Source organism: Scatophagus argus, chromosome 12 (assembly GCF_020382885.2).
Source record: "Scatophagus argus isolate fScaArg1 chromosome 12, fScaArg1.pri, whole genome shotgun sequence".
In the NCBI taxonomy this organism is placed as follows: domain Eukaryota; kingdom Metazoa; phylum Chordata; class Actinopteri; family Scatophagidae; genus Scatophagus; species Scatophagus argus.
This window is the reverse complement of record NC_058504.1, coordinates 6,796,678-6,821,653: the sequence shown is the minus strand read 5'-3', so window position 1 is coordinate 6,821,653 and position 24,976 is coordinate 6,796,678. Positions and strand designations below refer to the sequence as shown.

General features: G+C 40.6%; 1 protein-coding gene and 1 long non-coding RNA gene across 2 annotated transcripts in view; one reads left to right on the top strand and one right to left on the bottom strand.

Moving 5' to 3' along the window:
- Nucleotides 1-5,194: 5,194 nt before the first annotated feature.
- On the bottom strand, nucleotides 5,195-7,950 carry hs3st1 (heparan sulfate (glucosamine) 3-O-sulfotransferase 1). Its single transcript, XM_046405778.1, has 2 exons — nucleotides 7,640-7,950; nucleotides 5,195-6,924 (listed from the first exon to the last, which is right to left on the bottom strand). Exon 2 carries the CDS (start codon nucleotides 6,783-6,785, stop codon nucleotides 5,868-5,870), a length of 918 nt encoding a protein of 305 aa, XP_046261734.1. The 5' UTR covers nucleotides 6,786-6,924; nucleotides 7,640-7,950; the 3' UTR covers nucleotides 5,195-5,867.
- A 16,415-nt stretch (nucleotides 7,951-24,365) lies between these two features.
- The window catches only part of LOC124067965, a 169,323-nt gene continuing 168,712 nt past the window's right edge, over nucleotides 24,366-24,976 (top strand). Inside the window, exon 1 of the long non-coding RNA XR_006844853.1 lies at nucleotides 24,366-24,412. This is a non-coding gene — a long non-coding RNA (uncharacterized LOC124067965). The remainder of the gene's footprint in view (nucleotides 24,413-24,976) is intronic.

The following is a 24,976-nucleotide window of genomic DNA, read 5'->3' as shown; positions in this document are numbered from 1 at the left end:
ACACACAAAACATTCACTTATGTTGTAATGTGATACTTGAGTGATTTTGTAGCTTTAATTTGAACCATATGTGCAAAGTACAATGAGAATATTTGTTGCGTGTCTGGAGAACTAACAGTGTTATTATGTCTTTTGGCCAAGACAGATGATGTACTTTTACAAGCAGAGTAATGCTGCAGTCATGATTTGACCATCAGAAGCGTCCAGATGAGCTCAGCAGTGACGTTGTGTGCAAATGGGACTGTTAGGAAAAATAGTTTCATTCCCAGTAACAGAACACATTTAGAGCTATTCTAGGGTTTCACTCATTGGGGAGTATGTGGGTCTGCAGCCCAGTGTTTGAAAAATCCTGCTCAGTATCGAAATCTATATGGATCACAGCTCCCTATGGAAGGACACACATGCATGTAATCCCACGCTTACATGTGCTTGCACCGACATTTGCAGATTTCCACATGTGCACACGCAAGCATGCCAAAAAACAGAAAGCAAGTTGTGAACCCAGCATGCATGTTGGACACACATACGTTTGCACGCACATTCACAGAGGGAGCAAAGGCTATCTGTGGGCCCAGTCATGCTTCACCCAAGCAGCGGTGTCTGTTAGCAGTGGGAGTTATCATTGGCCATGCAGGCTTATTCCTCTGCCAGAGGAGACCGTGCCAGGAAATGACTGATAAGAGAGCACATGTAGACCCTGGCAAAGATGACAGAACAACAGGAGTATGTGCATATACATCATACAGCACGGCTCGGGCCCTTGCTCCTTTAGTCTTTTCACTAATGACATGTACAGCGTATTCACATTCCATGAGCTCTGAAAGGGTAAAGGGGATTGAGGAATCAGGTCACTCAGAGGTAAAACCACATTTTTCTGATCTAATATCTTAAATGTTATTTGTTCCAATGTCAGCCTGCGAAATGAAAATGGTCATAGATATAATAAGCAAGCAGGGAAATTGATGATTTGTGTGATCGCCTGAGAGAGAATCATAATTTTGAGTCATACGCTGTGGTATTTAATTTCGGTGAATCAATTTATCCACAGTAATGTTGTCATCTACTGCCAGTGACACTTTCTGTTTGTGCAGGGGAAATGAGAAAGCTCATGAAATCCTTCACAATTCTTGACAGTTGAAGGATTAAGATTTTTTTTTTTTTTTATGGGTTAAGACTTTTCTTTTCTGAGCGAATATGCTCAAAGGTCTAAATAAAGCAAATACTTCTCCAGAATATCCAAAGAGCAGCTGAATGGAACAAGAACCCAAAGAGAGGTCAAACACATCTTGGAAACAGTTGGTGAAACGCTTCTCGTTTCAGCAGACCAAATTAACGGTCTGCAAGTACCGGTACTAAAGCTAATATTAAGATATTCAGTGATAAATCTGCAACTGTTAAGTGCAGGAGAGTAGGAGAATGGGAAGACTGACAGGTGCTAAAGGGACCCCCAGTGTTCGCAAGTGCTATGCACTGCAGAAAATAGATCTTAAACACTATGGAGAGACAACCATCCACACACTTTGGTTCTGTGAGGTGTGTAGATAAATTACAGCTTGCCTATCTTTTGTACAGGCGAATCCCACAGTACATGTGTGTCGCCGCCCCTGGGTCACTCGTTCATTACAGTGAATGGGCAACAGTTATCACGCACACCTTCACAAGTTTTCATGAACTTACCTCTGAATGGTGAAAGCATGCAGGACAAAAGCTGTTCAAAACCACATTCATTCAACATGGACAGTTTGCCTTTTATTGCGAAATCAAATTGCAGGAGCCCAACGAGCAGCTTGATTAAATTATAGATTATTCGATTCACTTTTGTTTGTGTCATAATTTGCACAGAGATGTTGGCCAAGGCTGCAGATAAGATGTGTAGATTTCTGAGAATCTTTTTCATTTATCTGGTATGTTCTGGTTTCAAGGTTGCTTGTGTCATAATGATGTAGCGCTCTCTTGGATTACAGTGTATGTGAACGCTGAATACAAGCTTGTTGCAAATGCATTGCGAAGGCGTGATTAAGTCTCATCTCGTGAAGCTGTGGACGACGCCTGGAGTGGCAGTCAGTTCATGGTGAACAATAAATAAATAATAATAGTAATAAATAAAGTAGGAAGCAGAAGTAGGAATCCTTAATCAGTTTAGTTGGAAATATATCTCAGTTTTTTTTGAAAAACAAAAAAAATGAATCCTTTATATGAACATATAAAGTATTGTGAAGAGACATCAATATATACAATTGTTACTGAAAGTTTTTTTATTTTCATTACCAGCTACCAACTATGTTTGGAAAGACAACTTGAGAAGCAGATTAAAAATCTTATTTCTAACAAGTAGACACTGTGTGTGTTTGTGTGTGTTTGTGTGTGTGTGTGTGTGTGTGTGTGTGCGCTTTCCCATTTCTGTGTTTGTATGGAAAAGAAAGAGAGACCGAGTGGGTGCATGTGTTATTTCTGCCGGGCTTCACACACTGAGTGGACAAACAATCTATTCCAATTAAAGTGAGCTGCAGCCCTGGTGACTGCAGCAGGGGCTGTGCTCCATCGGATCACATCATCCTTTGAAAAACCCCGAGATTGGCTGATTGTGATTTGAAGGGAAACAGGGTCCTTCAGGAACAACTAGTGTGGGCTGGCAGCAGAGATAAAAGTGGCAGTGGCAGGCTGGCTCCAACTTGGTCCAAAAAGTTCCACTTAAAATAGTGTTACTGTGCTGGGGTGGAGGGAAGAGGGGGAGGCACCGGGAGGAGGCCAAGTCCATTAATCCTGGCTGTAGGCGTCGGTTTGCCGCTCGTACTGCATGTGGGGCGAGGAGGCAAATTAATTATGTGGCTGAGATTAATTAGGTGATGTTAAGGGAAATCTGTGACTGTAAAACTTTAGAGGGCTGCACAGCTGACTAGACTAATGGGGCATTTATGAACTCTTAATAGATGTGACTGGGATGTTGGGGAGTGTGCGCTGGGAGGGAGAGAGAGACAGCCAGAAAACTAGAAACTAGAAGGTCTTAGAGCAGATTGAGGATGTGTCGTTGCCGAAGTACTTTAGTCACTATAATCGATACTATATTAATAGTGGATCAAATGACAACGTGCAACGTGACATTGGCTGTAAACCCACTGAGGTTTACCACCTGATTTTCACTTGGTTTCACTTGGTTTCCAGCCACAGCAGGCAGCTATTTTAAAAAGCTATAAATACAGAACGTCACCATGTGGTCAACACCAAACTGCAGACACTATAGACAAAGTTTACTGAATAATAAAGTAAGAGTAACTTGAAAGAGTAGCATCAAAGTGCTTGTGCCTGATACATTATCATATGACATTCATTAGGTTGTGTTTAGACTGCATCAACACAGCCCTCTGTGTTGTCTGTGGGTAGAATCCCTGTTTATGCTGCTAATACTAATTCAAAAACACATAAGCAGAAAGGTCCATAACTGCTCGATGTGGAGCTGAGTTGGGCTATTTTCTATACAGCTGCACAGTACAGACCTCCCAGTCCAGGGATCAGGCCCTCCTACTAAGGGGTTGTGTGATGATTAACCGGAGAGGAAATCAGAAAAATGCAGGTTTAGCTACACACACATTCAAATATTAGAGTGTTATTTAAATGAAGTCATCTGAGAAATTTAGAGGAGAAATGTCCCTTTGTTGAACCTGACAACAACTCATAGACGACAGAAATGTGAAAATTACACATCGATCTTTGTAAGCAATGCAATAAGTAGGATTACAAAACAGCAGAAAATGGAAATACACACGTAAACAAATACATCAAAACCGTAATTAAGTGCTCTACTTGAGAAAACGTACTTGGCCACCAGCCTTAAAAGCCTACATCATTTCCAAATATGTTACTTTTTCCTCTTGTTTTTAAGTAAGCAGTTTTGCCATATGTGTTGTAGAGCTGAAAATGTTTTTTCTGAAAATCCTTCTTTGACGGGAGAGTAAGGTGACCATGGCACCACATGCTATACAGCATGTATCACAGTTTCAAATAAAGAAAACTGCATTCCTGCAAGTTCCAGATGTGGCTGCACTGAAGGACCATCTGGAGACCTGACACTTTCAAAGCAGCACTAAAAGCAGCACATGCCAGTTTCGTGTTATTGCTGCACATGTCAAATGACGCAAGCAGCTTTCTGATAATCTCAAAGCAGAGATCAGAATCTGACTCCTACCACAGCCCCATATGCTGTTTCTACTTTCATTTCCAACCAAGTCTACAGCCAAACCTGTCCCGCTGATGGCCCGTCAACAGTCTTGCTCAACGCTGTCACTCGGAAAAACACATACGTAAACCGCAGGCAGCTCGGGGAGAAGTGATTAAGAAGGAGAAGAAGATTAAGCAAATTGAGGAAGATGTAAGAATGCTGCTTTGGTCTGCATTTCAGGGGCAGTGAGGTTGACATCCTGTCTGCGGAGTCGAAGTAAACCCCTGAGTAAATCTAGACCACATTCAAATATGAAACAGGCTATATTTTGTTTTTTTTGGGGGGGGGGGGGGGGGGGGGGGGGGGGTGGGGGAACTGAATGTCTTTGAGACGGTGCTGCTGATGTTTTCAAAGTGGCAATAAGATTTGAGTAAATAATCCCTTTCCTCTAAAGAGTAAGGAGATCGCACCCTTGAGCATAAACAGCTTCTTCTTTTGATTTCTCATGGTTCAGATTGTGCTTCAATCTGAGCTTACCTATCTGCCCACTCTCAATTCTCTTATCCTAATTTATGCTAGTAGCATTAACTCACCCTCCCTGACAATTAAAGCAAGTGGGACTGCAGGAGGATGAGAATTAAACACACAAACAATGCGTCAAGACAGCAGCTTCCCAAGAGCACAACGGTGTTCTTCTTAATAAATACCACAACACCTTGTGACCTGCCTTTGTTTATGCAGGCGCAGGTTGACCAAACAGGAAATTCAAGACATTCAACATTGCACCAGCGTTTTATGCGCATGAGATGGAGAGCACGTATTAAACTTCCTGTGCACATGGATGTATGTAGTCTGAACACAGTGTGATCCAGTAATACACAGAGATGGGGCCAGCCTATACAGAGACACGTCTGTTAACTAAGCGGACATCACGACTGGAGTCTTCGCTTGTTTAGATTTGAAGACAAACTGCCTGGCAGATGGATGCATAATGGATGAATGAAGATAGAGAACCCAGGAAGAAAACATCAGACATGCTAAAAATAAAATACATCTTTATTATGGTATTAATTCTTCACTTTTTTTGAAAAAAATTATTTACAGTACACCGCAATGATCACCAAATGTATGATGTGCACAGAGCATTTATATAACTGATTCTTACATTAAAGAAACACTTGAGTAACAATAAGAACAACTAAGTATTCAGTACAGCTTGTGCCTGAAAGTGACTGAGAAAATCATTAGCAGCAGGTAAAGGTCCTTCAGAGCTCTAAATACAGTGAGATGTTAATCATGTCATATTATATGAAGCAAAACATGAAGGTATGACAACAGTAAACTTTCTGGTCCTTTATATAACACATTAGCTGGCACAATCTAAAGTCTGAATGTCATTATCAGTTGTCAGTATTATGTCGTCTGCTTTGATCAGACAAGCTGAACAGCAGCCAGAGAGAATAATATGCATATGTTTGACAGTGAAGAGGGAAAAAACCAAAAGATGCATTAACACAGCATGTCATGAACTGCCATCTGCCCTGATATTTGGCTCCATCATACTCCTGTATCAAACATACTAGTACAAAAATAGATTTAGTTTAAATTTACATTAGCTTCGACTCTTCATCTGCAGTTAGTGAGGAAAACAGGGCAGCTCAAGGAGATTATTCCCAAACAACCCTACACTGAATTACTGAGACTCGAGCGTTCAATTCCAATTGAATGTTCGACCCACTAGCTCAAAGAACTTCTTGTTGGGTTCGTGAAAGAACTGGTAGAGTTTTTGCAGGATGGCAGGCGCCACATGAGGGTGAGCCCTGCCTTTTGAATCATGTAAACACCGTTCTCGCCCGTGGTCTCTCAAACAGTAGAATCCTTTAGTTTTGTTGAAGTAAAAATTCGACGTGTTTATCTGCGGTTCCAGCTTTAAGAATCTCTCCACCTTTTTCATCTCGGGGAAGGGGTCCCTGATCAACTCGTCCCCGTCCACAACGTGCATGTTCTCCAGTGGGAAGTATTTCAACCAGTTCTGCATGTGTACGTAATACAGGCTGCGATTGATCGCCTTGTATCCCAAATTGATCTCGCCGTCCTTCACCAGAACTGACTCGATGGGCTGGTAGTGCTTGTGCTTCTGGAGACGGTTGTAAAAGACCTGGGTGTAGTCCGACAGCACTCGTTCTGTGGGGTCTCTGAGAATGAGCAGCAGCTTTATGTCGGGGTTCATCTGATGGATACGTTTGGGGACTTTGCTGGAGGTGAAGTACGCCGGCGTCTTCTCTACCGTCAGCTGGTCGGGGAAGGCGTAGGGCATCTGGCTGAGATACCAGGGCAAGCCCTTCTGAAAGTGACTCTCCCAGTCGAAGAAGTGCACCTCGTTCTGAGCTGCTGCCACGGCACCGTGCAGGCTGAGCATCTCTATCAGCGCCCGCGTCCCCCCCTTCCTCACACCGATAATTATAATCTGAGGAAGTTGTTGGAGGGTCCCGTTTGGGTGGCTGGTGGTCCCGTTGTCGGCGGGTGATGAGGTGGGGGGCGTGGGTAGCTCCTCATCAGCCACGGGCCTGGAGGGGATGGGGGGAGACTGCATTCCAAAAAGGAGCAGCCCAAGGAGGAAGACTGCCATGAGGGAGGTCCTGACCCTGGAGGATTTCAGCCTGGCGAAAGCAACAAAACTGTATCCCACATTGAAAGAGCAGCTGCCTGAAGACAATGGTCCAGTTGAAAAGCAAATAAAATGAACTCTTCTCTGCCAGCAGCGGGAACTGCAAGGGAAGAAAACAGCTGTGATCAGAGGATACCTGGTGAATATTTGGAAGAGAGACGTCCGTGAAACGTGCTTGCAAGTACACCGTTCGGCCCACAAATACTCAACATGACATCATAGTTTTATCACTCACACCGTTTAAAAGGTGCAGCAGTAATTTACGGCTCATGATTTGATCGATCATTAAACTTATCCCAGCCAAAAGTGCGAGGTAACACGTTATCAACACTGTATTCTAGTATTTATTCCATGTCCTTAAAAAAACACGCTTGAGTGTCATTTTTTAATATTATGTATATTTATTACAACAAGACATGCAAAGCGTTTGTGTACAACATACAGATCGCCTTGTAAAAAAAATGTGCATGAGCAGAGTTTATCTGGTTTGAATCTCTGCAACTACTGATTTATGTTCCATAAAGATAAAATTTATAAATGTGATGCAACACTGTAAACATTTGCCTTAATAAATACATGTGAAAGTGGAGACAGCAAACAGTGAATCTCACGAAAGACTACACGAAATAAGCAGGTGCGAATTAAAAGGCTTGGAAACAAAACGGACAGAAACTACAGTCAGTATGGGTCCGCACACTGCATGTGGCGGATGTCTTTATTTTTTTAATAGAATATATGTAATATTAAAGTCTCAGGTAGTCTGCTTGGCTGCCTTGCTCTCGAAAAATCCCTGAAGTGGACCGCTGACTTCCTACCTTTTCAACTACAATCGTCCACTTGACACAGATTGCATTTCGAGCAGATTTGGCTTCTCTGTTTCCGGCAGCGATACTTCCAAACGGGCGATCCAAAACCGACCCAGCTCCGCGCCGTCTCTCCGTGGTCTCCTTCCCAACGCGTAAAACCCGCGTCCGTCCGGTGGGCAACTTAACCGGAGCGCCTCGTCTGTGCTGTGCTTCGCACCCAGACGGTCCTCCGGGTTTTTGACTGTCAGCTGTTGTATGGAAGCGTACGCCTACATTACGCCTGCAGGACCACCCTCCTCCTTATTGTAATGTTACGGTATTTGTCTGCTGGTGTAGTGATAAGACTGGAGGAAGTGAAGCAGGTGAGGCAGGAGGGGCACATCATGTCCACACGTAAAGCGATTTGGCCAAAGGAAAGACAGAAATGCTGAGAGCAAGTGCAGAGCAGGACAACTCTGTGTATGTAATATTTCAGTCTCACACTGTTTGCACTACATGTATATATATATTTATCTCGGTTTTTTTCTTCTTGTAAATACTTTCTTCTTCTTTTTTTATTACTTTATTTATTAGTTTGTTTTTTGTATTTTGTAAGGTGCTCAGGAGAGAGAAAATCCAGAGTCAAATTCCTTGTATGGTCACACGTACTTGGAAAATAAAGCTGATTCTGATTCAGAAAATTGCTGCAATCTTGCACGCTGGTCTTTAGTGACAACAGCTCTGATCAAATCGTATTTGTCAACAAGCCCAACATATTCAGATCAAGCGGTCTGAGTTGCTTTTTGCATGAATTTGTAGCCTACAGAAAGTCTGTGCCTTCTCAGGATTTGGATTGAAAAAGGCTATTGAGTGGAGCCTCCAGGAGTCCTCTCTTCACTCTTCGTTTTCAGGGGGAAATCAATGAAAGAGACAGAACAGTTATTCATCCCTGGCTTTATCCTCTTCCTTTGTCCACAGTGCAAGTACATCTGTGGGTAGCCATCGTGTCCAAGTTGCACAATCTCACCACCTGTTGAGCTGTATTTTCTTTCAGTGTTATTTATTTATTTTGTGTTAAAATTCTTCAGAGACATCAGATCCAAAATACTGCTCCGATCTAAGCTGCAGATTTACTGACGCTTAATCAAAGCAGTGAGGCGTTTCACAATTTCCGCTGAGTCACCTGTCAATGTAGTCAGTGTGAGAAAGTTTCAGTGAGTTTGGGAGTAAGTGACAAATCACTTATGTCAGTTACATTTCCAGTTTGTGACTCTTTTGCCCTTCAGGTTGTAAGACAACAGTGATTAAAGATGGAAAAGCTGCGTGGCAAGAAAGTCTCACAAAGTCTAAGTGATATGTTTAAGCAAATGTTTAGTTTTTGTTAGCTGTCATTTGGTGTAAAGTTCCTTGAATAGGAAAAAAAAACCTCAAACAAATGCACTAGCTGGCTGAAAGACAGATGGCAGAAGCCAGTGCACGTGCTGCCTGAGGGTGAGAAGCCTCAAAATGTAACCTGAAGGTGTATAATCTCAGGTTTGCCTTACAAAGGAAGAAATTGTTGGCCAAGTTGCCAAGGTAAAATCTCTGATGTTATTTACGTTTCATTCACATGTCATGGCTCCGTTCCACATGGACAAGAACATGGAAACGAGAGGGTAACTGTCAGAAGCAGAGTTAAATGCTCCCCTGTTGCTGATTGGCTGAGTTGGTCCAGAAAGGACAGCTTGTGGACTGTTGGTTTAAAAAAAGTGTACTGGATCAGAGTCGCTGACTGTACCTTTAAGTGGGCATTACAAAGTTTGGTGCCACAGCAAATGGTCGGTCACATTCCTTTAATACATCCTTTCCTGCAGAGGGAATACAAACATTTATGCTTTACTTATTCGGTGGGTAAAGTATAAGCGCCGATACGGTCAAGAGTTTTCCCACATTGGTTTCTAGATGCAGTTTAGTAATCCTCCCATTCTGCCTTTGTGACTCAGACGAGTGTGAATTCAGACGAGTCGTGGAGCCGACTCATACAATATAATCCCGCTTTCAGGATCTTCAGAAACTTCCGACCATATTAACATGACAATATATTCAGAGACCGTTAATACCCTCAGTGCCTCCTCGGTGACTTCCCTGCTCCCTCAGCTCTGAACAGGATGAAATTTCAACACAAAATTTCATCTTCTAAGTGCTAAAAAGCCATTCTTAGTAAACACTTACAAACAGGTTTAATGAGCTGCGTTTCACCCACACGAGTCTGACAAATTCAGACAAATTGTACAGTGTTGGTACATGACCGGCATGCTTGAAAGCACTTTCTTTAGCACTTGTGCCAACTGTGTGCAGAATTAAAAGCAGGTTTTATCTGGTGCTAGCAAGCTTAACAGATTCCAAATGGGCACACAGTTTGTTATGGGTAAATACACGACGTGTATGCTGGGTTTGTGTCACGGCTCTGATGCAAATCTGTCTTGTGAAAACACACTAATAACTCAAGTTGTTTATGTTTTCCAGTCTCACAAAATATTTTTTTCAATGCTTCTAGTGTCATATGTTTTGCAGGGGATACTCGAAACAGCTCAAACATCTGTTATGCTCATGCGTACTCACAGAAGTCATAATTAGAGGAAGTGTATTAGCGTATAACGCAATATTACACAGGAACAAAGCAACTCATGGAGGAGCTTGTGCATCAGGTTTTTCTATTTAGGAGAGTATCGCTGATTATCTTTTTCTAAGGTAGAGCTTTGATATTCCTTCAGGCTCTGTAACTGCTGTAACTTTAGACTGTTTTTCAGTTCCTTTTATTGTTTTTCATCTACTTTCCCCACTAAACCATTTTCTTATTATTAGTTTTTGATACAAGGCATAGCTACACCCTCAGGGCCCAAATGGTAATGTTGTTATGGCTTGTATTTGTAATTTCTTGCAATGCACAGTTTTGTATTTTATATACGGGGTGAAAAAATGTTCAGTACATTGTGGGTCTTTGTCTAAACACTTGAGGAAGAACATCAGTTTCCAGTTTTCTACTCAATGGTCATTATTGCCTCATTCCACAGTTTAATTATATGCTTTGTGAATCATTCTTCCATCGAACACCCGCCTTTGGGACACTGCAGGTCGGCAACCACCCTGATTAAACACTGTTCTCTTGGGTTCACTGCATGGATCATTACCGCAGTGTTTTTGGCAATAATACAAGATGATGACACAAATAATAATAATAAAATGAAGCTGGTGACATGTCTCTAGCTGTGAGTGTCAAAAAGAAAATATAGAAATAAGCATCTGCAAATTGAATTATTCTGTTTGTTGTGGAGAGTTTTTGAAAATGTCTTTATTTTGCTTGTCTTCAGATGACAGAAACATAAAAAGAAAGCATTTTTCTTTGTATTACACAAAAATTGGCACGTTCAGGTGAAGCCCGTTTCGTTGCACAGGTGCAGAATACTGACTCTTTTCACAAAGCCTGTAGACAAGTCTGCAAAAAAGCATAATGGAAGCCGAACACTGCAAACCGTCAAAAGAATCAATGAAGACAGATGACAAGCAAAATCCTACGGACAGATTATCAATAAGACAAAATCGAGTTTTAGATTTATTTACACCAAAGTATAATTACGCAAAGCTTGTATCTCCTATAACTGAACGGTCCACCAGCAAATAAAAAGCATGTAGTACTTGTGAAAGCTGCTGTAAAAGCAATAAGTTGACCTTAAGTTGACATTCAAAGGTCCAGGCTGAACATTCATACTTGATGGAAACAAATGCATGAAAGTGCTGCCACATGGCTGACACTGCTCCTGACCCGACATAATCACAGATCAGTGACTGTTTTGACAGAAGTTGATTAGTGTTTGTATCGATTTTGGACTTCACTGTAGATGTATTTGAGTTGGCTGTCATGTAGCAGGAATATAAAATTGAATACTTGGAATTTATCTTCATAAATGTGGCATCTGCTCTGAACACATTGTCCTTGTTCAGTTTATGCATGTCCATTTGAGAAGTGAAGCTCAGGAATTTGAAGAGCTTGTGAGTCATATTATCATTCATGCTTTTGTAATGACTGATTCAACTGCCAAGAGACTGTATTATTGTATTACTGTATTAAATCTTGATGAAGATCTGGAGCTTTCAGTATGTACTTTGGGTTTGTGAGTGACTTACTTCTTGTTATAGTTTTTTTTTTTAATTCTTATATATAATCAAAACATACATGAATTAATTGGCACAAAATTGACTTTGAGCCAAAAGAAATGAGAAATTAGCAACAAAAGAACACGACTTCTTGTCTTTTTTGAATCCTGCATGACACTGCAGCTGCTCGGGGCTTTGTTTCTCTGATTATCTAAGTCTGATTATCAGGGAAAATATGAACATGTTTACATTTTGTTCAACATGGTCATGTCTTCAAAACACACTTGCAAGGAATATATTACAGATATGTTCACTATGAACGTCGTGTTCATGTTAGATGAATGTATTCACAATCCTACAGGGAGAAGGTTACTTTGAGCCAGACCTCCAAAACTGAGAGAAAAGCAGTTTAAAGGTCTTGTTGGTTGGGAGGAGGTGATAGGAATAAGAATTACATCTAAATTAAATCTGCAGGATAAAGTAATTAAAATCACATGACCTCTTTCCAGAAAGCTGCCAACGGAGTTGCATGTGAACTGAAGAACACACACACAGTTCCTTTAATATTTATCGGTAGCAGTGCCTGAACTAACAGAAGTGAGGAAGCAAAAGTTTCTTAATGTTTAATGAATTAATGTTACTGTTGTCATCATGCATCAGCCTGCATGCTACAACTTACAAAACCCCAGCATTTGAAAGACAAAGTGAGAGCAGGGAAAGGAGGAGGTTTGGGCTCGATAATCATGCCCTGACACGCACTATGACGTTAAGTCATGGGAAACCAGTACTGGTGCTACATGGGAAACGGGAATGTTTCACAATGAGTCATCTGGGCTTCCATATAGACACATGCAGACAAGGAACGTGTAGTGAACCCTGCCACTTTCTTCTGACAGCTTTTCCAGTAAAAAGGGGAGACTTCCTTGACATGTTCACAAATTTTGCCTATTAAACCATACATTTTGTTTGACAAGCATTTTAGAGGAATGTAATTGTAGCTTTCCCTTCACTCCACATGTCAACATGCTTGTTTTTAAATACAGTCGGTGATGGCATCAAACCTTTCATACAAAGATCTCACAGGAACAGATCTGACTGGGCGCCTTCGCTCAGGTTTACTTTATTTATTGAATAACACAGGGTCTGCGTCATTATCTTAGGTTTACAGGCAAATCAGCACCATGAAACAAATAAATCATGAAATGAGTAGCAACCATAATCATAATGCCTCTTTGTTTGCCAACATTTATACACAAAGGAAGAGAGGAAGCAGCTGTTCGGTAACAGGTAAACATTGTCATCAGTCAGGCGATGAAGCGCTATAGGTGATGTGATTTCTGTAGGTTTACAGTTGTGTGGACTGACATTGGATTACTATTTATAACCCACAGTAAAGGCTAAAGGTAGGAGGAATTTCTTAGTATTGGTAATTATTGCAGAATTCGGCATCAGCGCCAGGTGCAAATCCTTGGAAATGGCCTTCATTACAGGGAAGCTCGCAGACTGTGGCTAAGAAGTGAGGATAATGACAGTGTGGGATTAACCCTGCTGCCAACTCTCTTTACTCGTCTTCCTCCAAGCCCTCCATCTACAGCCGCCACCAGCCAACCCCATCTCTCCCCATCCCTCATTTCTCAAAAGAGGCCCCACTCTCACACAATGCGAAAGCTTGCTGAAGGGGGTTTTGATCATCCTGTGATGCAGCACTGTGTGACAGGCCTCAGACACAGATATTTAGTTTCCCACTCAAAGATCCCCAACTCAGGAGATCAGTGGAAAAACTTCTGACGCAGCTGCATCTGAAATATCTTACTACGCTGCAACCAGCTGTTACCTTTATCTCCACCTCCAAAGAGGAGCTGGATGCTTGGATGTGTTTGTGTGTTAATGTGGGTAGTGCTTGTGTATATGTGTGTGTGTGTTTCTATCTGTGCCTTTTCAAAAAATGTTTTTCATCTCCTCTCATTTTTCACCGGTTCTTATGCTTTCCCCCCCTCTTCTCAAAGTCAGGCCAAGGTTTATTATGAGGTCTGAATCAGCCAGCTTTTTCTATTGAACATGAAGTTTTCAAGCATATGAAAAAGAGGGATTAGTGCTTATTTAGTGTGAAAAATGTTTCAGAAAATCCCCTTGAGTGCATTCTAAAACTCTCTCCAATCACAAAATAGAGACCTGAAATAGCAGGTCTTGCATCTGGGCATTTGCTGATGCTGAACACAGCGAAAGCATTTCCTGTTTCATATCCATCTCCGTTAACTGAGCATGTTATGCGTTAAAATATTAGAAATCCTGCAAGAATGTGCTATCGTAATTAAAGGTGAAGGTTTGTGCTGGACTTGCAGCAGGAAAATGAATGGGTAGACATAAGGCACTCTGAAAATGTGTTTACTGGTGTTTACAGTGGAAATACCTTAAAACATGAGCTGACCTGTCAGGTGGAAACCAGAGCAGATGTTAAACTCCAGAGTCAGGTGTTCGGGTAAAATATGGTGTGCTGTAAAACTCATTTCTGTGTAAGAATGTAGAACAGCAATATGATTATGAAATTTCAATGCTTTCGATTTCTCTCTTTTAAGCTTTGTTTGCATAAATTAGTTCCAACAAGAACAAAAGGCTCAGCCAACAGCAGTCAAAACACAATTAGTTACTGTCTGAAAAACAATGAAAACAACAGTATGCAGCGGTTAACACCCACTTCAAAGTGGCTCCCTTTAAAATGAAAAATTTCAACATGGTGAACACTAACATTTATTTCATTTACTGTGTTTGACTCATTTAATACTAAAAGAAAAGTCTATGTGTTTAAAAAAGGTGTAAAGGGAAAATCTTCTGCTCGTCGTGCTGGAAGATGGCGTGAGGTTTAACTACAACTGAGGCTGCAGGAAGTTTTACCCAGAATAATCAACAATGACCTGGCCACCTTGACCTTCTTTCTGTGTTCTGGGTCGTTTTTGCCATTAACTGAAAACCTGAAACACACCACTCTGAAATAAAGACATTGTTTTAAACATCTGACCTTGGAGGTTCGTTTTGACCTTGGGAACAGTGGTGTGACAAAAGAGGTTCATTTACCACTTTTATCCAGAGCAGAAGGCGCCTATCTACAGAAAGCGTGAAACTTTGGTCACGTGACAACATGTGGACAGCATCTCTGCTCAATTTACTATAAAAAGCAACACAAAGGTGGAGTTACATGATTTTTTGCTCACTTTTTCTCTGTGTTTCAAATGTCAGATTGCTCATTGTTAAGTCACTCATTCTATTCGCCTATTCATCCATCTGACCATCTTTATGAACACACTTCCTGCTAATTAAGCCATTATTGGTGTTGTTCCTGAGCTGTTGACAGTTACGCTCACAAGTCAAGCGTTCACACACTCGTTTGCTCTCCTTCACTTTACAGTAATGGTATCAAGCTGTTTCACAGTGTTTGGCATCTAAATACAGTGATTTAGTCAAAGTGTGTGAAGATGAGTGAACATGCTCAGAGAACAACATGATCATAAAGTGGTGGAGGAGGGGAAAAGGTCATCCATTTACTTTTGCATGATCTGAGCGGTAAAGGTTGTGACAACCAGCTTCAACACAAACAAGATGTGTTTATGATGAGTTTTGACTGAGACTCCACTTCTCTGGGAGCTCGCTGTCAGTTTCAAAACATATTGCTTGAATGAAACAAAAACCTCTTTCTGTTCATGAAAGCAGACTGAGCAGAGATGAATCAAGGCCTTGCATTGTCAAACTCATCAGTCAGTGTGGCATTTTGACTGAAAACTGAAAAGGATCCTGAGAACCGCTGAAGGTGACGCTTCTCTGAATAATCTATGTCTTGACATGTGTTGTCGTTTGATGTGATTGGATGTAGGTGGGTTGAAATTTTGGGGATACGTGAAAATGTCAGCGCTGCTGCTGTCTTCAAAATTAGTCACAACTGAGTTTAGCAGCAAAGAAGCAAACGGAACAATGTGAATGAGGTATAAAAACTCACACAGGCTGACTGTACAACAAACAGGAATGGCGTGTTAAATTGGCCACATCGTTGAGCAAATAGCATGGCCACAGAGGGCAGCAGTTAGGAGTCCAGTGAGGCCACTTACAAGAGCCAGCTGTCATACAGAGGTGTACTGAGAAGAGAGAGAAAATCAATGGCCATAATTGCTCAATAACAGTCCGATGATGGAGCTGTGGGGAAGGGGGACACGGGTCACAGCAGACACAATGACAGCAATTCGCTCGGTGTGCCGTTTGCATTCACAACAGTACCACTTGTTCAGTGAAGGATTGTGTTCTTCCTTTACAGTAGTCATAAGCAGATAACAGAAAGAATTATAATTATTCCTCCTGTTAATACTGGCCATCAAGACGTACCCTCCACATGCAATTCCAGTATAAGTAATAAGGATACTGTTGATCTGAACTGAAGGGATAATATCAGAAAGAGGAAACAGATTATACAGTATATTTTACAGGCAATTTAAAGGTCTCTCTCAGTAGCCAGTGTGTCTATAACAAGCAAAACCTGTTCCACTGCTCAGGATGACGCCTGCCTGTTTAAAGCAGACTTGAAACACGGTGATCCTGTTCTTTTAACGAGAAGGCTGGAGGAATGCGGCTTCCTTTTGCATTTAGTTGGAAGTTACTTGTACTCTGTTACCACAGTTTGTGTTCATTTTTCACAGCCGTCTGTGCCACCAGTCACCCTGATTTACTTAGGAGCCAGAAGAACTGGTATCCTAGCAACAGAAGCAGATATCCCTTCTTTGTTTGATCTGTCACACAATGTGTGTTTATGTACATGGTGTGTGCTTGTGTGTGTGTCCTTTTCTACAATGCATGTGCATGTATGTGTGCATACATGAGAGTGTTTCTGTGTGCATGAGCCTCACTATAGAAACCTGTTTGAATGCAAACCAACACCTCACTGCTGCCAGTATTGGCTCTGGATTTATAGGCATGCGGGAGAAAGCTGTTTACATAGTGCCCTCCACTGTTACCAATGGCCATGATAATGCTGTCAGACAAGGCTTAGTGAGCCCGTTCCTCTGTCTCACCTCACTCGATAGTGTTTACGCACTAACTTTAAAATATGCTCCGCCGTATTGCATGCCAATTCTGATCCAATCCTACAACAAAGCTGCCCAAGGTGAGGTCATTGATGGAAGAATGCCTGCTGACCGTTTACAGAACATTTCAACATTCCCACTGTGGATGTTTTAAATCCACTGAGCAAGAATTTGAAAATCTAATTTACAACAACTGGCTCTAATAATGTGTAGAGGAATAGATGGAAGGCATCCAACAGCCCCTGTGAGGAATGCTGTGTGCTTTCATTGAGTCTAATTCAATTACTGATCTACCCTGCTGAACCTCTTTAGAGGTCTCAGGCCTTTCTTAAACACGATTCAGATGTAAAGTATTGGTATTCATATTTGTTTCTGATTTTAGAAACAGATGCCGCTTGGGTATGTTAGACAGGGACGCTGATATGATCAGCACAAAGCAGGCCACGAGAAGACATGACTTCTCTCATGTGAGATGATGTGATGCAAGGACATAATTGTTATGGCAAAACAGAAGTGTGAACATAGAAAGTGACTTGGACCTGGTAGTGCGGCTTGTTTATCATGATGGCTGTTTTAGACCCACTGCGATTCATGGTTGTTCCTGTGAGGAGGAAGCAAGGGGTGTGCTTTTCATACTTTTTAACTAAATAGTTGTTTCTTCTCTTTACTTTGATTTTACTTTTCACTGTAACAAAGTCATTTTTGTACTCAAACCTAACCATAATTATGTCAGATGAAAGAATATTTAGAAGGCTGCCATCTCGCTGATGGTGACATCAGATCAGGAAACATTTCTATGCATTTCTCTGTTTGTTTACGGTGAAGGACTTGTTGATACAAAGAACAAAATTATTGTGCAAAAATAATAATGAATAATAATAATGCTGCAAAACTACACAACTAAATTTCTCCGTCAAATATCTGTCTGTTGTAAGCAAGTCGTAATGACTTTGGTTTGCCTTAAATCAACACAAGCAACACCAAAAACATGTAAATGAAAGTTCCCCAATGTTCAGAGTGAACTGGACAACAGCCAGCAGGCATCTCTATTCACTTGGGCCGATCATCATCTGTTTTCCAGTTTCATCTTACTCCAATTGCCCGTCCCCCGCACAGACTTTGTCTTTATAATTTAAACAGTGTGAAGAAACGTGATTTCTGATAAGGTTAATCTTCACAGTGATTAAGCTCCTATAATCTTTAAGATGGAGGGGATCACATTTGATGGCTAAGATATTGGGCCAGGTACAGAAGAAGTCCACGTTACCTGCACTTACAACAATTCTCACTTAAAATGTAGCAGGGCATACCTAGAAGGACTGCTAACATCTGTTCTTGTTAAATTGTAAAGAAGGTTTATTGATCTGGGGCTGGGGCCACATTCCTTCCCAATTTACTGCTGTGGGAGGAAAAAAGCAGAGGGTGCTGGCTTTTAAGGAGGATCACTAGTTCAGGTAGTTAATGCCCATGGTCTCTTTTATTCCCATTAAATCTGCCAGGAGGGGTATGCTGGGGGAATTCAAATGAAAATGGACTCCTCTGCCTCTTCTGTAGTCCAGTCAGAAAGGTGTGGGAGCTTTTTGTGATTTAAAGATCATTGTGAAAGGGCCAAATTGGCTGCAGATGGGTAGGGGGTCTGCAGCTTCATAACCTCACAGCTTATATGTATGGATTATCTGAAGTAAGAGCACCATAAATTACACATGGGAGCTTTCTTACTCTCTGACCTGGAAACCTCAATCTGCCTGATGTAATGGGATAGCTTGGAGAGCTAGTGGTTTCAATTAAGGAATGCTGGCCTAGTGATATCATTCTTCTGCCACACAATTCATATCTGGCTCCTGAACAGGACTGAAGCATATGAAATGACTGATTCCTTTAAGTTAGGTGTTTGGTGGATGAGGACACTTTATAACAAAAAAATAAATATTAATATTTAACATTATTATTTTAAAATTGAAAACTAAAAAATAATAAAACAGCATTGACCGGGCGCTTGCACACCTGCACAAGTCAGGGTGTGAGGCCATCGCAAACAATTTGCCAATGGATGATGCTATGAGCATAAGTGACTATTGGCACGACAGTGTATTGAGGACTCTGATCCAACACTCGAAGTTTGGTGCAGATTGGACAATGTATAGTTGAGTTACAACAACTTCCTGTTTCATGGTGAAGCCTGAAATTTCACTTTGAATCCATGGAAAGCGTGTTCCATGAAAAATCTTCATTATGCTCTTAAGGCGGTTCTGATGGCATTTGAGGTGTATCTGGTCAACCTGAGGGAACCAGTACACAAAAGTACAAATAAAAAAACCCATGTAATTTTCTGTTGCCATCAGATGGCGCTATGAGGATAAATGAATATACACATGTACATGTCTTCAGGACGAAACATGCGAAACGTAAGATAAGTGGTCCAAAAAAAAAAAGAGTTTGATATTTCCTGTTCCCAGTAGGTGGCGCTACGACAGAGGCTGAATATTGTCCTATTATTCTGTTCAGGCCGAGAGACTCATCATGCCTGTGAAGATTGTGCCAGATTGAATGAAGTTTGCGGTTCCCACAGAGGAACTTCCAGTTTTATGGCATATAATCAGACTTTGAGGGGTTGCCACTACCACACGATGTGACAAAAACTCAATTTTCAGTAAACTCAAGTTTGAGGCTGGTTGGATTAAATTTCTAGAAGAAATTTGATCTAATACAATTTGTGGAAACAACAAAAAATGTGCCAAAATCGAATTTGAGTGAAAATGGCGGACTCCCTGTTGAGTTGAGGTTACTGCTCTAAGAGACTTTTTTGTGTGTCCCGCTGCGTTTAACAAGCCTACTAAATTTCATAAGAGTTGGTGAAAAAGGGACGAAATTTTTTTGAAACAATTTTTGAGTTAAAAGTTATCTTGCCATGTCATAAAAAATCAAAAATCTTCATCAGACCTTTTGAATATAGCAAGGCCTTCATAACTGTGATTTTTAAGGAGGAAAAATAGAGAAGAAAAATTCCTTAGAGTTTCTAAAAATAAAAATAGAGGATAAAACCATTTTTGGACATATTTGTGGAAACACTTGCTAAGCTTCAGGCTTTCACAGCAAATGACTGACAACCCATGATGCTACCACCCTGGCAGATTTTCACGATGATTATTTTGTTTGTAATTTATTTCTAACAAATTAAACATCACTTAACTTTTCTAAAATCACGAAGGTTTCAACCTTTCAAAGTTGCAGTTGATGCCAACTTGCCCTTAATTAGGGAAAGCAAACCTGAAGAATATGCTTGATTTTTTCAGAAATACAGATGAAAGAAATGCTGACGGAACAGAGGCAGGAGCTTTCTGCAGAGAAGAAGGGGTTTAAATAGTCTTAGCTGTCTTTGTGGCTCTGCATGCATTTACACATACTAGGTACACATGTTATGTGTTTTACATCCATCTGCTTCTCCGCAAAAATGGATTTCAATTTCAATTCGACTATAAACTAGATGCCCTTGGTAATAAATAAATGCTCTGGGTATCGGTGAATCTTGGTGGCTGATCACACTGGAGATAAGGACGTCTGTGGAGCAACATGGGCCCCATTCTGACAAACACTGAATCTTATCAGGGAGTTTAGGAGGCGAGCCAGACAGCCAGTGATCCTAGTGCGAACTCGTTGCTGGCAATAAATCATTGGACTCTTCTGCCCAGTTGGGTTCCAAGCCTGCCAGGAAACAGTTGTTTCCTTAAATTCTGCTCAGTCTGATGCAGAGAAAAGTCTTTCTCCTGCCAACAGCTACACTTTCAGAACACAGCACCAGGAGTTTATCGCAATGAATTTTTGAAAAGAAAATATTTGCAGAAAAGTGATGCAAAGGTTACTGTGAAAAGGTGACATACAGGCGAGCGAAACTAGCAATACATTTGAAAGCTCAGAGTAAACCTCACAGATTATTGCAATACCTGCTTCATTGAATTTTCTCAAGGTGAAAACAAAAAACCTTGTTTATCTTATTTTTTCTCCAAGTTCAGTTCAGATCCTGTGCTGAAAAGCATTCAATTGGTAGAACACTTCACAAATTCACTTTCTGTCGACAAACACATGCCTCATGTAAATCAATTTCAGTTCACTGAGTAGTTCTGAAAGACAACACAAAGAGCACGTGTATACAGTGAAATACTGCATAATCTCTAATGAAAGCGGAAGATCAAGGTGACAGGCTTAAATTGTGCCATTTATGGAAATTGCCAGCACAGGTTTGAGGTGATAGCCCTGAGCAAACATGCCAGACACTCAGCCATTGTTGCCAACTAGGTGACTCTCTCACTACATTTAGTAAGTTCTCAGACCATCTTAAAGAGTTTCTAAAAAGCGACTAATGACAAATTTAGCAAATTACTGAGACACTAGGGAAAAGGCAAGAAATATATTAAAATACATCATGTTGTAAGTCATACCTGGAAGCTGCTCTTTGCATAGACACACAATGAACTGATGATCAGAAATTTAGCTGGTGAATGGACTGCACTTACACAGTGCATTTCTTCCTTAATGGACACACTTTATAATTTGCCTCTCCTTCATCCCCTCACACACAGTCCGATGATGGAAGACCAGGAACTGAGCCGCTAGCTGCCTGATTATTAAACAACCTGCCACAGGTGCCCTTAGCTACATTGTTTTTACCCTGTTGCTACAATGCTAGACACACACAGAGCTAAATGAACGGATTTCACTGTATTCCATGTAAACAAAATGTTATATCCTCAGTATGATCAATACAGGATGAGAGTGGGATTCCAGTATGCATTTAAATGCACCCATTGTGAAGAAATAGTGACTGCTCATTGGTGCATCTGCTGAGTCAAACTCCTTTGTTGCACCAGTCATCACTACGTCAGTCTCTTTCATGGCTCATGGCTGACATATTATGATGTAATGCCTCCTAACGCATACATGACGTGTGTGGTTGCGTTTGTAACACTCTTTGACTACAGCATATGACGTCTCATTGATGACAAACATGGATGTCATGTAACTATAAACAGGATGATTGTATTCCTTCCTCTAGAGAGCTGTGAGCTACAGAATTTGTGCTTTTTACTCGACAGAGGAATGTGCTGACATGCTCTCAGCCACTCCTTGTCCACAGTCAGGAAATAAAAAGAAACAAAAGGTGAAAAAGAATTACTATGCAGCCCAATGGTGGCAATAATTACATGTTTATTTGACTGATGTGTAAAAATCTCCGGTAACCTTCAATCTTCACAGTAAGCATTGCATGAAGTGCTCCTGGTAGAAGTCAAGTTCACTAACATGAAAGAAAATCAAGATTAAGACGCTGTTCAGCACACAGGTGTAACAAGATTAATTAAAACTAGGCAGTTGACAACAGCTCCACTCTAATCCTGTTAATTTTAATGAAACGAGTGGCTGTGGGCCGTGACTCTCAGAAAAGAAAGGTCAGTTTCTGTTTGGTGATCATTTAAGTCTATGTACCGAGCACACAAAACTAAATGACATCCCAGCCAACTGCAATCAACGTTGAGAAAGTAATCAGCTCTTGATTAGATGTAATGTTCCCGGTATTGATCCCCCTCTGCAGCAGGAGACCGCTTCAAGTGTTCTGAATGAGAAGTGTTCGATCATCCAGTGAGGTTAAACACAGGCGAATTGCCTCGAACAACAGGTTTGACGTGCAGGGGATGAAATAACTGCCTGTGATTCTTGTCTGAATCAACATTTTCTCACTTCTGCCAACATGTTGCTGATGTATCCGTTGGCAATGCTGCCAGTTTTTTTTTTTTTTTTTTCCTTATTGACTTTCTGGGTCAAAATGGATTCTTAGTGCTGCTGTAATTTGTTGACACACAGCACAATAAAATCTGTCAATAAAAAATAAATATTGCTGTAATATTGTGATGCCCCTGGATAGACGGATTTAGAACCAATGATTTGCTGAAGCTCAGAGATGTCATATTGGCATGTGTAAAAATAATAATAATAATAACTTTATTTATATAGCACTTTTCAAAACTCGCAGTTACAAAGTGCTTCACAATAAAAAAAAATTGCAAGCCAAAAAAGGACAATGATTAATTAGATAAAATGCAGTAAAATTAAAAAAAAAGAAAAAAAAAAGTTAAGTTCAAATATGACAGCTCCAGGCTAACAGCTTCTCACATGATGATATTCATCACACCGTTGATCTCACGGTTCACAGGCAAGTTTCTTCCCTGTTGCTCATAATTAACAAGTTGCTTATCTGAGCCAGGATATTCACACCTTTTCTAACAAGTGAAAGAAAAAAATCTGTCTGCGGGGTGAAGTAAATCACTTGTTTTCTTCAAAGGAACACAGTGTTTTTCAAGGTTTTCTCAAGTCAAATGTCATTATCTAGCAACAGAGAGGGAGGTGTGCAAGTGACAGAAAATCTAATTGAGCTGTTTTGTTGACTTGATTTAAGTCATTTTGAAGTAAAAATTTGATAGTTTCAGCTTCTCAAACATTACTATTTGCTGCTTTTCTCTGCTTTGGCTGAATGCATTTGTAATGAAGCTGCACAAAACAGTGAATGTGTAAACTTTGAGCGCTTGTTATTTTATAAACCAGTGATGACAGAATCAGTCGATTAAATGAAAATTTCTGCACAATGTTTGACAATGTTTGTGTGTTAATTGAGGTCCTTGGCTAATTAATGCTGAAGCAGGAGTTGATATACAGTAGGTCTGCAGTAAAAATCAGGTCATTAGTCACGCATAAGTTCTAAATTGAACAATGTTATGACCCTAATTAACAAGGAATGGGAAAAGAAACTGTCCATGCTCGTGAGTGTTTTAATGGTATAATAAAACTCCAGCAGTCAGATGAAATTTTCAGCTTAAATTAAGTGTAGCCCTATAGAAATCAGAAGGTAGTTTTAAGTTCAAAGTGTTAAAATAGGATGAATAGAATGGAATGATATATAGAATAAATATGATAAAAAAGAAAGACGTCGCCATGTATATAATGCCAAGTTCACAAGTTCATGTATATGTGGGCAAATGACTGGAATTTTATGGTTGAGTTCATGTACTCTGCGTTGTTTGAGTTACGTGATGAATGTATTTTGTTACTAATTTTAAATAAGATGGGCGTGCTGTAAATATATTGTGCTCTGTGGACAACAGAAAAAAAATTGAAATATATATTTTACGTTATGTTCAGCGTAAGAGCCAATCAGAATTGAGCTAGAGGTCAAGGGTCATCAGGAAGTGTAGGGGAACGAGAGCGAGAGAGGGTTCGGCGTACGCAGAATGATGGTGAGCGTACGGCCACGGTATTCGCACGAACCGACGATCTTTAAGGTAGTTAAGGAGTCGGATGGATCGCTAAAAGTGACTGTAGTGGTGGAAGAGTTTCTCCGTACTCAAATTGAACTTCAGACCGAAGTTTAAGCCTGGTCAGAACGTAGCTAATGTCAAGCGAGTTAGCTATCGGATGCTAATGGTGCTCAGACCAGTGGAACGCCAAGAAGGACGCTGACGACCAGTTGACGTTGTGGACGACAGCTGCCTCGAAACTCCTCGTGGTTCTTCTGCATGCTCCAGCTCGCACCCTGCCTGCTCGGGACTGTTAATTCTATAAGGTACCACATTTTATTTTAGCCCTTGTGGCAAGGCAGCCATTTTGTTTAAGGCCACACGGCACCCGAGGGACATTCAGGCCTGCAACTTGAGTGAGTTTGGGGTTTACATATTTTCATATTTAATGCTGGCTTAAGTTTATGTGAGTGTTTATTTAGGCTCATATTATAACATTTCGAGAGCTGAATACATTTATTTTATTGTAATCATGAACATTTACCTTGAATGTTTTGAAACAGTGAAAAGCAAATTGAAACTTGAGTTGGAAGCTATTGAAATTATTCTATTGGGTTGTTTGAGAAATTGGAAATATAAACAGTTCATGATTTTGAATATTTATTTTTGAATTATTAAACTTTAGTTTAAGGTGCCTAATATTTCTCAGCCTATAATGTGTCATTTATAGCTGTATAAAGAGTTACGTGACATCAGGGTTAAATAAGAAACATTACATGAAGAGTAATTTGCTTATAGGAGGAGTTGATGGGTTTAAGTTGATTAATCTGCTTATATTCTCAATCATAACCCAAATTGTAAAACACAAAGTAAGCAGACACTTAAAGATA

Coding starts and splice junctions, on each gene's coding strand:
- hs3st1 (XM_046405778.1), bottom strand. CDS start 6,785: ATGGCAGTCTTCCTCCTTGGGCTGCTCCTTTTTGGAATGCAGTCTCCC.